The sequence below is a fragment of the Arachis stenosperma genome, chromosome 3 (assembly GCF_014773155.1).
Source record: "Arachis stenosperma cultivar V10309 chromosome 3, arast.V10309.gnm1.PFL2, whole genome shotgun sequence".
NCBI classification, from domain to species: Eukaryota; Viridiplantae; Streptophyta; class Magnoliopsida; order Fabales; family Fabaceae; genus Arachis; species Arachis stenosperma.
The window spans coordinates 15,138,812-15,152,641 of record NC_080379.1 but is presented as its reverse complement, the minus strand read 5'-3'; the positions used below and the strand labels follow the sequence as shown (position 1 = coordinate 15,152,641).

General features: G+C 33.4%; 1 protein-coding gene across 1 annotated transcript; it reads right to left on the bottom strand.

The window, feature by feature from the left end:
• Positions 1-11,490: 11,490 nt before the first annotated feature.
• Positions 11,491-13,347, bottom strand: LOC130965555 (uncharacterized). The gene is made up of 5 exons (XM_057890321.1): positions 13,104-13,347; positions 12,599-12,860; positions 12,067-12,466; positions 11,718-11,970; positions 11,491-11,639 (listed from the first exon to the last, which is right to left on the bottom strand). The coding sequence occupies exons 1-5, from the start codon at positions 13,345-13,347 to the stop codon at positions 11,491-11,493; spliced, it is 1,308 nt and encodes a 435-aa protein (XP_057746304.1).
• Positions 13,348-13,830: the final 483 nt, after the last annotated feature.

Sequence of the window (13,830 nt, the reverse complement as noted above, 5' to 3'; positions counted from 1 at the left end):
GAGTTTACGTGACAGGTGTGGTGCGCTTAGCTGACGTGTGCTGATAGAATTTGGGTTATTCCAAAAACTGTCAAAAGACTTTTTGAGAGTTGGACTGGAGTGCCTGGCGTTGAGCATAAAAAGTGGCTAATAAATTTCTTTGCAATTATTTAGAATATTTAGTTGGAACGAAATAGTAGAATTTTCTAGAAATCAAAGATATGTGTTGATGAAATTATAAATAAGTTTTTTTTAGCTACAGAGAGTGGTGTGATGATGATTTGTTTGGTTGTTAATGGCTATACCGAAAATAACAATGGATTATACTTCTTTTATTGTGTTCATTATCTTATCTTTTTTGTTGTATTTTATTCTTTTTATTTGCTTCACTTTATTATGTTAGGCTTTCTTTATTAAAAAAAAAAAAATTTCATTTTTCTTAAAAAAAAATGGATTTCATTTGCAGTTTCATACATTTAAATCATAAAATAATCATTTTGACGAGATATTTATCTAGCATTTCATGCACTTGAAATCTTGTCAACATTTAAAATATGTGTATATATGGTGAATAGTGCCTTCTCTTTGGTACATTTTCTTCCTCCGTAACTGGCGTTGAGATGGAAAGAAATAATATATATAATATATATCAATCTAAATCAATGTGTTTCTTGAACTTTAATTTGTTGGTGAGTTTGGCATGCAAAGCGCTGAAGAAAATAAACAGAAGCCATTCTTTATTAGTTGGTACTTGGTAGTTGGTATGGACCATCAACGATGCCTCCTTCTCTAGTAGGTGAGGCAAAGTTTCCCTATTTCCGTTAACCAAAAAAAAAAAAGTTTCCCTATTTCCGCCATTTTCATCACTACATATATGCTACAGTAATTAGGGTCTATGCCATGGTGATTATATTAGTTACTATGTCTTAAAAAATGTTGTTAAAATTAAAATAATATTATTTTTATTATTTAATAATATTTTTAAATTTAAAAATAAAAAATATTATCAAAATATAAAGTGTGTTAGATTATTAGAGTTAATGAGATAAAATAACACAATGCAACTAAAATTTATAGATAAAAATAGATAAAATTGAAACAAATAGTTTGTGTAATAATAGAAACAATATAACTAAGTGATAAAATTATAATCTATTATATTTTTACTCACTAATTATATGTAAAAATTAGCCTGCATTAGTAAATATCTTAACCACCGATATATAATTTGCTAAAAGTAGTGATTAAGAAACCGCAATCTTTATTAAGTCGATAAATATCAACTTGATCTTATTATTTTCTATACAACTTTTTCAAATTGTATGACAAAATAATAAACATTATCATCTATGTTGTAAAATAACTAAATAAATAAATAATGAAGAGGTAATAAATATAAAGTATAAAAAAATAATTAAATAACTTTAATAATAATATTTATTAGGATTACTATATTAATAAATATATTTAATAATATTATAGTAAAGAATATAAGAGAAAATAGTATAAAATAGAGAGGGAAAGAATGAAGAATATTTAATATTTTTGTTGTTGTGATTCTCTTGAGGCTTTAGCCTCTTATTTATAGATATAAAAGTTCAAACATTCAAAACTTCATTTAATATCATTTTGACTTGGGAACTTTATTTTTCAAGAAAAATCAGTCGCCTATATATTGAATGGGCATCCACGTCCTTTTGAACTTATCACAACACTCCTCCTTAGATGACCATTTAGGATTATACCTCATTAAAACCTAACTAAAGAAAAATCCAATGAAAAAAAATTTTAATGAAGGAAAAAGAGTACAAAATCCTTTGTGATAGGAACTGCCTCATTAAAAAACTTTGTCAAAAAAAACCTAGGGAAAAAAACCTAACCGAGGAAAAAGAGTATAGTCTCTCCCTCTTATCGACATCATTTAACATCTCGAAATCGACGCATCCCAATCTGATGTGCCAATTTTTCAAAGGAGAATTTTGGGAGTGACTTTGTGAATAAATCTGTCAGATTGTCACTTGAGCATATCTGTTGGACATCAATTGTCCCTTGATTTTGAAAATCATGAGTGAAGAAGAATTTGGAAGAAATATGCTTTGTTCTATCACCTTTGATGTATCCGCCTTTAAGTTAAGCAATGCATGCTGTATTATTTTCAAACAGGACAGTTGGAGCTATTTTATGATCAATCAATCCACATGATGACAGGATATATTGGATCAAACTCCTGAACCAAAAACACTCGGGACTTGGTTCATGTATCGCTAGTATTTCAGCATGATTAGAGGAGGTTCCTGCTATCGTCTGTTTCATGGACCTCCATGATATAGATGTACCATCATATGTAAACAAGTATCCTGTTTGAGATCTCCCTTTGTGTGGATCAGACAAGTATCCAGCATCTGCATAGCCAACTAGTTGTGACTTGGATCCATATGGATAAAACAATCCCATATCAACCGTTCCATGAGGATATCGAAAGATTTGCTTGATTCCACTCCAATGTCTTCTGGTTGGAGAGGAACTATACCTTGCTAGTAAATTCACCGCGAATAATATGTCAGGTTGCGTATTATTAGCAAGATACATTAGCGCTCCAATGGCACTAAGATATGGTACTTCAGGACCAAGAATATCTTCATTTTCTTCTTTAGGACGGAATTGATCCTTTTCCACATCCAAAGACCTTACTATCATTGGGGTACTTAATGGATGTGACTTATCCATATAAAATCTCTTCAAGATCTTTTTTTGTATGTTGTTTGATGAATAAAGATCCCATTTTTTGTATGCTCAATCTGCAAGTCGAGACAAAATTTAGTCTTTCCAAGATCTTTCATCTCAAACTCTTCTTTTAGAGTTTTTATAATTGTTGGATTCTCTTCAGGAGTTCCAATGATATTTAAATCATCAACGTACACAGTAATTATAATGAATCCAGATGCAGATTTCTTTATGAAAACACACGAACAGATATCATCATTCTTGAATTCATTTTTGGCTAGATACTCAGTAAGACGATTATACCACATTCGTCCAGATTGGTTTAGACCATATAAAGATCTTTGCAATTTGACTGAGTATAACTCTTGCGAATATTCATTTGATGGTTTAGATATCTTTAGTCCTTCAGGGACTTTCATATAGATATCCCGATCTAATGAGCCGTATAAATAGGCTGTTACCACATCCATTAAATGCATATGCAGTTTATGATATGCAGATAAACTGACCAAATAACGCAATGTTATCGCATCCACTACAGGGGAATACGTTTATTCATAATCTATACCGGGCCTTTGTGAAAAGCCTTGTGCCACAAGTCGGGCTTTGTAGTGCACAACTTCATTTTTCTCATTTCGTTTTCTCACAAATAGCCATCGGTATCCAACAGGTTTTACATCTTTAGGTGTACAGACTACAGGTCCAAAGACTTCACGTTTTGCAAGTGAGTCTAATTCAGCCTTCATGGCTTCTTCCCATTTTGGCCAATCATTTCTTTGTCGACATTCTTTGATTGATCTTGGCTCAAGATCCTTACTTTCACACATGATATTTAATGCCACATTATATGCAAACATTTTATTAACAATTGTCTTATTTCGGTCTCATTTCTCTCATGTAAAGACATAATTTATTGATATCTCGTCGTTTTCACAATTTTTAGGTACCTGAACGTCTTCTGGCATTAAAATTATATCAGAATTTTGGACAACTGCAGGTGTCTCTACTATGTCTTTTTCAACAAGAATAATATTTACCTCTTTTCTTTTTCGATGATTTTTGCCTTTGGAACCGATGGGCCTGCCACGCTTCTGGCGTGTATTTGCTTCGGTGGCAACTTGTCCTATTGGGACATCAATTCAAATTGGGACATTTTCCGCTGGTATATAAGGTTTGGTTATCCTCTTTGTATCAAAAAATACATCAGGCAATTCATTTGCTATTCTTTGCAAATGTATAATCTTTTGAACTTCTAGTTCACATTACCCTGATCGATGATTTAAATGCATCAACGATGATGCATTCCAATTAAGTTCTTTTTCAGAAAGCTTATTCTCTCCCCCTAATGATGGAAATTTTGATTCATCAAAATGACAATCCGCAAATCGGGCTTTAAATACATCTCCAGTTTGTATCTCAAGATACCTCACTATAGAGGGAGAATCATATCCAACATATATCCCCAATTTTTGTTGGAGTCCCATTTTGGTGCGATTAGGTGGTGCAATGGGAATTGCACACCCGAATATTCTTAAATGGGAAACATTTGGCTGCTGGCCAAAAGCTAATTGCATAGGAGAGAATTGATGGTAACTTATTGGCCTCAAACGAATAAGTGTTGCGGTATGTAAAATAGCATACCCCCAAACCAAGGTTGGGAGATTTGTTCTCATAAGTAAGTGTCTAGCAATTAATTGGAGACGTTTAATAAGTGATTCTGCTAACCCATTTTGTGTGTGAACATAAGCTACTAGATGTTCAACACTTATTCCATTAGCCATACAATAAGCATCAAAAGCTTGGGAAGTAAATTCACCAGCATTATCAAGACGAATTGTTTTGATTGGATTTTCTGGAAATTGTGCTTTCAATCGAATAATTTGAGCCAGTAATCTCGCAAACGCTAGGTTGCGAGAAGACAATAAGCACACATGTGACCATCTTGAAGATGCGTCTATCAGGACCATAAAATATCTAAAAGATCTACATGGTGGATGAATAGGTCCACATATATCACCTTGAATCCTTTCTAGGAATTCAGGAGACTTAAATCCAATCTTTACTGGTGATGGCCTTAAAATTAACTTCCCTTGAGAACACGCAACACAACAAAATTCAGTAGATTTAAGAATCTTCTGGTTCTTTAGTGAATGTCCATGGGAGTTTTCAATCATTCTCCTCATCATGGTTGTTTCCGGGTGACCCAATCTATCATGCCAAGTTATGAATTCATTTGGGCTAGTAAACTTCTGGTTTACAATGGCATGTGATTCAATTGCACTAATCTTGGTATAATACAACCCAGATGAAAGTGAGGGTAACTTTTCTAATATAACTTTCTTGTTTGAATCATGAGTTGTGATACATAAATATTCATAATTTTTCTTATTTATAGTCTCAATACGATATTCATTTTGGCGAATATCTTTAAAGCTCAACAAGTTTCTTAGAGACTTGGTAGACAATAGTGCATTATTTATTATGAATTTTGTTCCTCCGGAAAACAAAATTATAGCTCTTCTAGAGCCTTCAATCACATTGCCTGAGACAATAATAGTATTAACATATTCTTCTTTTGCACAAGATGGGTAAAATATATATCACTTTTGAGAATAGTGTGCGAACTTGCACTATCCGCAATGCATACATCTTCATTATATATCCTTGCCATTTTCTTCAAAGACAAATAATAATAAAATGAGTAGTATGCACAGTTAAATTGAATACTTGATCGAAATTATTTTTCACTGTACATAAAAATAATGTCATATACTAAAATTTTATTTTAAAAATGACACATAATGATTTCAAAATTCATAAACATTAATATTTTATTATTTATATACATCACATTTGAAACTTAAAATAAAACTTAACAATAAGTTCTTTACATTATTTATTTACATGAATACTTAACAATCCCACATATTAAAATATTCCATCATTGATTAAATAACCAATATTTTCTTCAGGGTTCTCAAAGAAATTGGATACATCATAATGAGTGGTAGAGCTTTCAGCAACATCATTTGAAATGAAATTCATCTCCTTTCCTTTGTCGTCTTTTTTCAAAGATGCTTGATAAAGATCGACTAGGTGCCTTGGGGTACGACAAGTACGTGACCAATGACCCTTTTCACTACAACAGAAACACTTATCCTCTGTTGATTTATTTGGTCCAATATTTCTTTCTTTATCCCACTTCTGTTGGGATCCTCTCTTTTGAACATAATTTCTTTTCCTTCCGTAATTTTTCTTGTAATTAAAACCTTGCCATTTACCTCTTCTGGCGTAATTTCCTTCAGAAAATGGGGTGACGCCAGCTAGGCGCGCTTCATGATTCTTTAAAAGCAACTCATTGTTGAGTTCAACAACAAGAAGGCAAGAAATTAACTCAGAATATTTTTTAAACCCTTTTTCTCGATACTGCTGCTGCAGGAGCACATTCGAGGCATGGAGGGTTGACAAAGTTTTCTCCAACATATCATGATCAGTTATCTTTTTTTCACATAATTTCATTCGTGAGGTGATTCGAAACATTTCAGAATTATATTCATTTATAGATTTAAAATCTTGTAGACGCAAGTGCGTCCATTTATATCGGACTTGAGAAAATATCACCGTTTTTTATGATTGTACCTTTCTTCAAGATCTTTCCAAAGATCTGCAGGATCTTTTAATGTGAGATATTCATTTTTCAATCCTTCGTCAAGATGACGACGAAGAAAAATCATGGCTTTGGCTTTATCCTTCTGGGATGCATTATTTTCAGCCTTAATGGTATCTCCAAGATCCATTGAATCAAGATGGATTTCAGCATCTAGTATCCATGATAAATAATTATTTTCAGATATATCAAGAGCATTGAATTCAAGATGAGAGAGCTTCGACATAATGAAAATTTGTTACCTGAGTCTTCCTAAAAATTTGATCAGAGTCTCGTGCTGATAACGTGTTGTAAAATAACTAAATAAATAAATAATGAAGAGGTAACAAATATAAAGTATGAAAAAATAATTAGATAGCTCTAGTAATAATGTTCACTAGGATTACTATATTAATAGATATATTTAATAATATTATAGTAAAGAATATAAGAGAGAATAGTATAAATGAGAGAGGGAAAGAATGAAGAATATTTAATATTCTTGTTGTTGTAATTCTCCTTAGGCTTTAAGCTCCTACTTATAAATACAAAAGTTCAAATATTCAAAACTTCATTTAATATCATTTTGACTTGGAAGCTTCATTTTTCATAGGGAAAATCAACCGCCCATATATTGAATGGGCATTACGTCCTTTTAAACTTATCACAACAATATACAATTTGTTTTCAATGCATGGTTAGATAAAAATTTATTCTTTAACTAAGTCAAATATTGCAACTAAACTAACATTAAATTTTGACCATATCAAAAATTACAATTTAACTAGTACTAATTATTCAAATCACCATCTTATCAACTTATTTTTTCTATACTTATCAACTTACATATTTGACAATTATATTTATCTAATTTAAAGCTTCCATAGCCACCACTTGTTATTAATTTACCCACTAATCACAAGTTTTTACTTCAAAAACCAAAAGAATTTTGCTTCTTTTCACAAAAAAATTACTTTAATTTAATAACACTTAATAGCCCTTATAGTCACCAACTCACCATAACTATTGTTACTATAGGCTCCACCATATATATAAAAAAATGTAGGTGTTCAAAATTTTTTAAACCAAATTTTTAACTAAGTCCTAATGCGCTTTTTCTTCTTTCTCTTCATCCTCTTCTTTCATCATCGTCGTCCTCATCATCTTCTTTTTTTGTGTACTTCTTTTTTCATCTTCATTGTCATTGTTGCCGTCACCGTTGTCTTGTTAGTGTTGTTGCTGTTAATGATGATGATAATGATATTGTTGTTGTTTAATTTGTTTTTCTCTTTTTTTTTCCTCTTCGTCTTCTTTTATTATCATCATCTTCATCTTTTTCTTCTTCTATAAATATTCAAAAAACTAAAATACAGAAATTTATGTACTATGTGCAAAAGTTTGTGTACAATGTACAAAAATTTGTATACTATACCAATGAAATACGCACAACATATAAATTTTGGTGACATCACAAAAATCTTGGTATGTATAGCACAAAAATTTTAATGTGTAATAAAAAATTTTAGAAGACTACGTATCCAAAATATTGACTCAATTAACAAAATACATTTGCAGCAAAAATTGAATTAGTAAATGGAAAATTGAATTTTACCACTCAAAAAATGAATAATATAACGTTGGCTCTTGATACCAATTGTTGAGTCTGCAGCGGAATTTTGACTTCTAATAGATAGAAAATAATATGAAATTGAACACTACCCATAATAATGTACTAACTATAACAAAGCCAATACGAGAAAATAGGATGTGAATTAACTTTCTTTCTTATTTTTTTGATGATGTTTCAACTACATTGTTACAGAAATATATATAGTATCATCTATGCTATAATTTTAATGAATGAAAATAAAATCCTCCTATGAAAACTCTCTACAAGTTCTTTTCTATTAAAACTCCTTGCAAACCTTACTTTACTCCCTAAGTTTGCTCTTAGCTTTTCTTTTATTCTCACAATTCTGCACATCGTTCACAATTTGAAATCTACTCAAATTTTAGACGATCAAAGTGTGGTATTCATATCTGGTTGCATCATTTTTACAATGACTGCCTACGTACCCTTGTTCAGGATCAAACTAATCATAGTTCTTCTATTTCTCCATGTAATGCCTAACATGAAGCAATATTGAGCAATTCCAAATAGTGTTGGAACTTGTTTCCTCACACTATTTTAGTCAACATATCAACAGGATTTTCATCTGTGTGTACTTTTATAAGAGAAATGTTACCTTTCTCTATAACATCGCGCACAAAGTGATATCTTACATCAATATGCTTGGTACGAGCATGATGAACCTGATTTTTAGCCAAATGAATTGCACTTTGACTATCACAACTCAGATTCACGCAATCCTGCTTCAACCCCAAATCATCTAGAAGACCCCTTAGCCACAATGCTTCTTTCACCCCTTCTGCTACTGCCATGTACTCAGCTTCTGTAGTAGATAGTGCCACTGTAGCTTGTAACATCGATCGCCAACTAACTGGAGTACCTTGTATTTTATATACATAACCAGTCGTAGAACGTCTTCTATCTAGATCACCAGCATAATCAGAATCAACAAAGCCGCTGATTTGACATGATTTTCCACTAAAGCATAAACCTATGTCAATGGTACCCTTCAAGTATCTTAATATCCACTTGACTGCTTCCCAGTGTGCCTTACCTGGGTTTGCCATGAACCTGCTAACACCATTGACTGCCTGTGAAATATCTGGGCGTGTACACACCATAGCATACATTAGGCTACCGACTGCACTAACATAAGGTACACTTTCTATGTAAGCCTTATCCTCTGCTGTTGTGGGAGATTGTTTACCAGAGAGCCTAAAATGTGGAGCCAATGACGTATCCACCGATTTAGTATTTTTCATTTCAAACCTTTTAATGATGCGCTCAATGTATCCTCTTTGGTTCAAGAACAGTTTTTGGCTTGATCTCTCTCTTTTAATTTCCATGCCTAATATTTTTCGTGCAGCACCCAAGTCTTTTGTTTCAAATTCTTTACCAAGTTGAACCTTTAACATATCTATCTCTACCTTGCTCTTGGAGGCAATAAGCATGTCATCCACATACAATAGAAGATAGATATAATCACCTCCAGGAAGCTTACGAATGTATACACAACAATCATAATTACTTTTGAAAAAACATTGTTTTAACATAAAGGAGTCAAATCGCTTATACCATTGCTGAGGAGATTGTTTCAATAGCGATTTCCTCAAGCGACATACCTGACTTTCTTTACCCTCAACCTTGAAACCCTCAGGTTGATACATGTAGATTTCTTCTTCTAAGTCACCGTGCAAGAATATAGTCTTCACGTCTAGTTGTTCTAACTCAAGATCACCATGAGCGACAAGACTTAAAAGCACCCGTATGGAAGTGTGTTTCACCACAGGAGAAAATATCTCATTGTAATCAACACCTTCTTTCTGTGCAAATCCCTTTGCTACTAACATAGCTTTGAATCTTGTACCATCTGACTTAGGATCTTCTTTTCTTTTATATACCCACTTACAACCGATTGCAATCTTTCCCACGGGCAATGGGACCACATCCCATGTCTTGTTCTTATGAAGAGATTGTATCTCTTCCTCCATAGCGACAAACCAACTTTCTCTATCTTTGTCTTTGATAGCATGTTTGAAGGTGACCAGTTCATCATCCTCCACTGAGAGTGCATAATCTACTAAGTTTACCTACCCATAATGTCTCAAAGGCTTGTCTGACCTGAACTTCTGAACAAATTTATAATTCCTCTTTGGCCTAATAGATGCCAAAGAATCCTGTTGCTGCTGTTGTAATGCATGTGCATTTTCTCGTTGAATTTTCTCATGATCAACTTCATCCTCTGCGTCATCTCAAGTAGCATTAGGATGCTCCACCTGAACATTACTAGAATCTATTTGTTGGTATTTAGACTCTATCTCCACCACTTGAGTATTTGAAGTTTTTCCAACATGACCATCATCTGGCACCATATCTTTAGACAAAGCTACCATAGATCGTTCATCAAAGGTAACATCTCTGCTAATTACAAACTTAGAATCATTTACACTCCAAAGGCGATAGCCTTGAACCCCTCTTGGATACCCCAAAAAAATTGCCTTCTTAGCTCTATCATCAAGCTTATTATCTTTGACATGATAATAGGCTGTGCATCCAAAAACTCTGAGTTTCTCGTAATCTGCATGTTCCCCTGACCACACCTTATAAGGTGTGTCTCCATCTAGAGAAGAATGTGGGGATCGATTCACTATGTAGCAAGTTGTAGCAACTGATTCTGCCCACCATTCTCTGCCTAACCCGGAATTAGAGCGCATACACCTTGCCTTCTCAAGTAGCGTACGATTCAGTCGTTCGGCGACTCCATTTTGTTGTGGTATTTCTCTAACTGTCCAGTGTCTTGTAATGCCTTTTTGGTCACAGAACTCCTTGAAAGCCCCATCCGTGCACTCTGTGTCATTATCAGATCGTAGAGTTCTCAGCTTTCTACCTGTTTGGTTTTCAACCATTGCTCTCCACCGCTTAAAAGTATCGAATACCTCATTCTTATGTTTGAGGAAATAAATCCAAACATACCTGGAATAATCATCAACAAAAGTAACAAAATACTTGGAACCACCCTTGGAAGTAACTTTAGCCGAGCCCCAAACATCAGTATGCATGTAGTCTAACAACCCTCTACTTTTATGCTTGTTTGTAGAAAACTTCACCCTATGTACCTTTCTATACACACAATCAAGGTTGTCAAACTCGCGAGTCTAGGTAAACTCGTGGAGCTGACCTAGACTCAACTCGTAGACTCGTACGAGTTTACCTGTTATACATTTTTTTAAAAAATATATATATATATATATATATATATATCATGTATAATATATATATTTACTCAAATATAGACATTCAAACCTAACAATTTCAACATCAAAACACATAATAAATTAACCTAATACTAAAATTACAAGTTACAACAAGTACTTTGGATCACACATTTAAATCCTTCACAAGTATCTATCTAGTTCAACATAAAATACACAATTACACAATCAAAGGTTCATAAGACATAACTAAAACACAAAAGAAAACAACAAAGCAACAATTAAATTTCTAATAAACTCTAAAATTCAAATCCTCCAATATCTTCATCTTCCATGGCATCAACATCATCATCTTCACCATCTTCATCAGAAACATCATTTTTTTCAGCCTCAGGTTCAACACGGCCAACAAAATCATCATCATCATTCACATGTTCATCTTCTTCCTCTATTAAATTTTGTTGTGGATCCCCAATAAACTCATTCTCACCTCCCTCACCCATGTTGAATTAATTATTATTCATACCTGGAATAGCAAATTCATTACTATTTGGATCATCATTAGTATTGTCATTCGTTGGCAAGTGAGAATGCTCAACACTTTCAGCAATATTTTCATTAACATCCTCAGTTATCCACTCATCATCAGAATGCACTGTATCAAATTCAAGTTCTGGAGTTTTTCTAATTTGCTTGCCCTTTAACTTCAAATTATACATCACATACACTAAATCATTCATTTTCTTTTGATGCAACCGATTTCTTCTCTTTGTATGAACCTACAAACATATAGTGCCAATAGTTAATAAAAATACAAAAATTAAAATTAAAATAAATAATGAATAGTTCTAAGGAAGTAAGGAATAAGGAATTACCATTTCAAATGCACTCCAATTACGCTCACAACCAGATGAACTACAAGTTAAGCTTAGAACTCGGATAGCAAACTTCTTTAGTTCTGGACAACTATCTCCATAGAAGTCCCACCACTCAGCAGGTAGTATGGTCTTCCTACTACTCTTTGTAGTTTCATTACCAAAGAGGCCTCTAGCATAATGAAAGTCAGGAAGCTGTAGACCAACCTTTTTCCTTTCTTCCTGGTTAGGAACCAGTTTTTTCAAACAATTATATAGACCAATCTTAATGTCAGCATCATCAACCATGAAATTTGGTTCATAGTGATAATGAGGATTAAGATAATACGCAGCTGCATGCAATGGTCTATGCAATTGACTTTGCCACCTTCCATCAATAATTTCCCATATAGGTTCATAACTAAAAATAACAATGCAAATAAATAAAAATAAGAAAATTAAATAAATAACTAAATATAAGAAGAAAACATGGTAACATGATACATTGATAATCAAATATTAAAGCTTTCAATTAGTCAAGACTCAAGATTACCTCTTTTTAACACAACCAAAGTTAGTCTTGATTGTTTCTTTGGCGTTTCTCATGCCTTCAAAGATGAAACCCATGGCTGGTTTTTCATCTGAATCAACCAAGCGAAGGATTGTAATGAGAGGAGCAGCAGTCTTGAGGCATATGACAATATTCTTCCATAGCCTACTATCCAAGGCCATGTTTTGGACTCTTATTCCTTCAGGCGTTGATGCAACCTTAGTTGTCTTCCAATTAGCAGAAGTAAACATAGTCATCAATGGTCCTTTATTATCATGAAGACAAGTGAGAGTCAAATAGGCAGTGGCGAATCTTGTGGCACCTGGCCGAACCAAGTCCTTTCCCTTTATAAAATTCCTCAACATGCTAATGAGCATACTTCGGGAGTAGATAAAAGTGGTGATTTTTCTTCCCTTTTTTATGGTTGTTTCATGCACCTTTAGCTTCTTTTCAAAATCCTCCAATATCAAATCTATGCAGTGTGCAGCACATGGTGTCTAGTACAAACTTTTTCTAGTCTCCATCATTCTTTCTCCAGCAGCCTTATAATTAGCAGCATTGTCTGTAACAATTTGGACTACATTCTCTTCACCAACAAATTCTACGGCATCTTCTAGCCTTTTGACAACTTTATCCGTTATTTTCGAGATGTCAGAAGTGTCCAATGAATAAAGAAAAATTGTTCCTTTAGGGTTGTTCACCAAGAAATTATAAATACTACGCCTTTTTTTATCAGTCCATCCATCCGACATGATTGAACAACCAGTTCTCTTCCACTCTGCTTTAAATTCAGTAAGCATTTCATCAACATTGTTCACTGCTTTCTTTAATTAGGTTTCTCTTAACTCATGGTAAGAAGGGGGTTTGTAGCCAATTCCATATCTCCCAACCATCTCACAAAACTTTAAAAATTCGGGATTCTTAATAACATTGAAAGGAATAGCACTTGTATAGAAAAATATGGCACATTGTTGATCACATTGTTCCTTTAGATCCTTCTTCATCATTTGATTTATTGTTGATTGAACTTGAGCCCCTTTTCCTTTTGTGACAAAGTTGCGAATATCTTTTCCCTTTTGTTGAGAATTGTCCTTCTCCTTTTCTGTTTGTTCAGGATAATCCTCATCATCACCGAATCTTCTCTTCTTCAATGATGCTTCTTTAGCCTCCACACAGACTTTCAACATCACAGCCTTCACTTCTTCAGGTACTGAAGCACAAGGCTCTGAATCCTC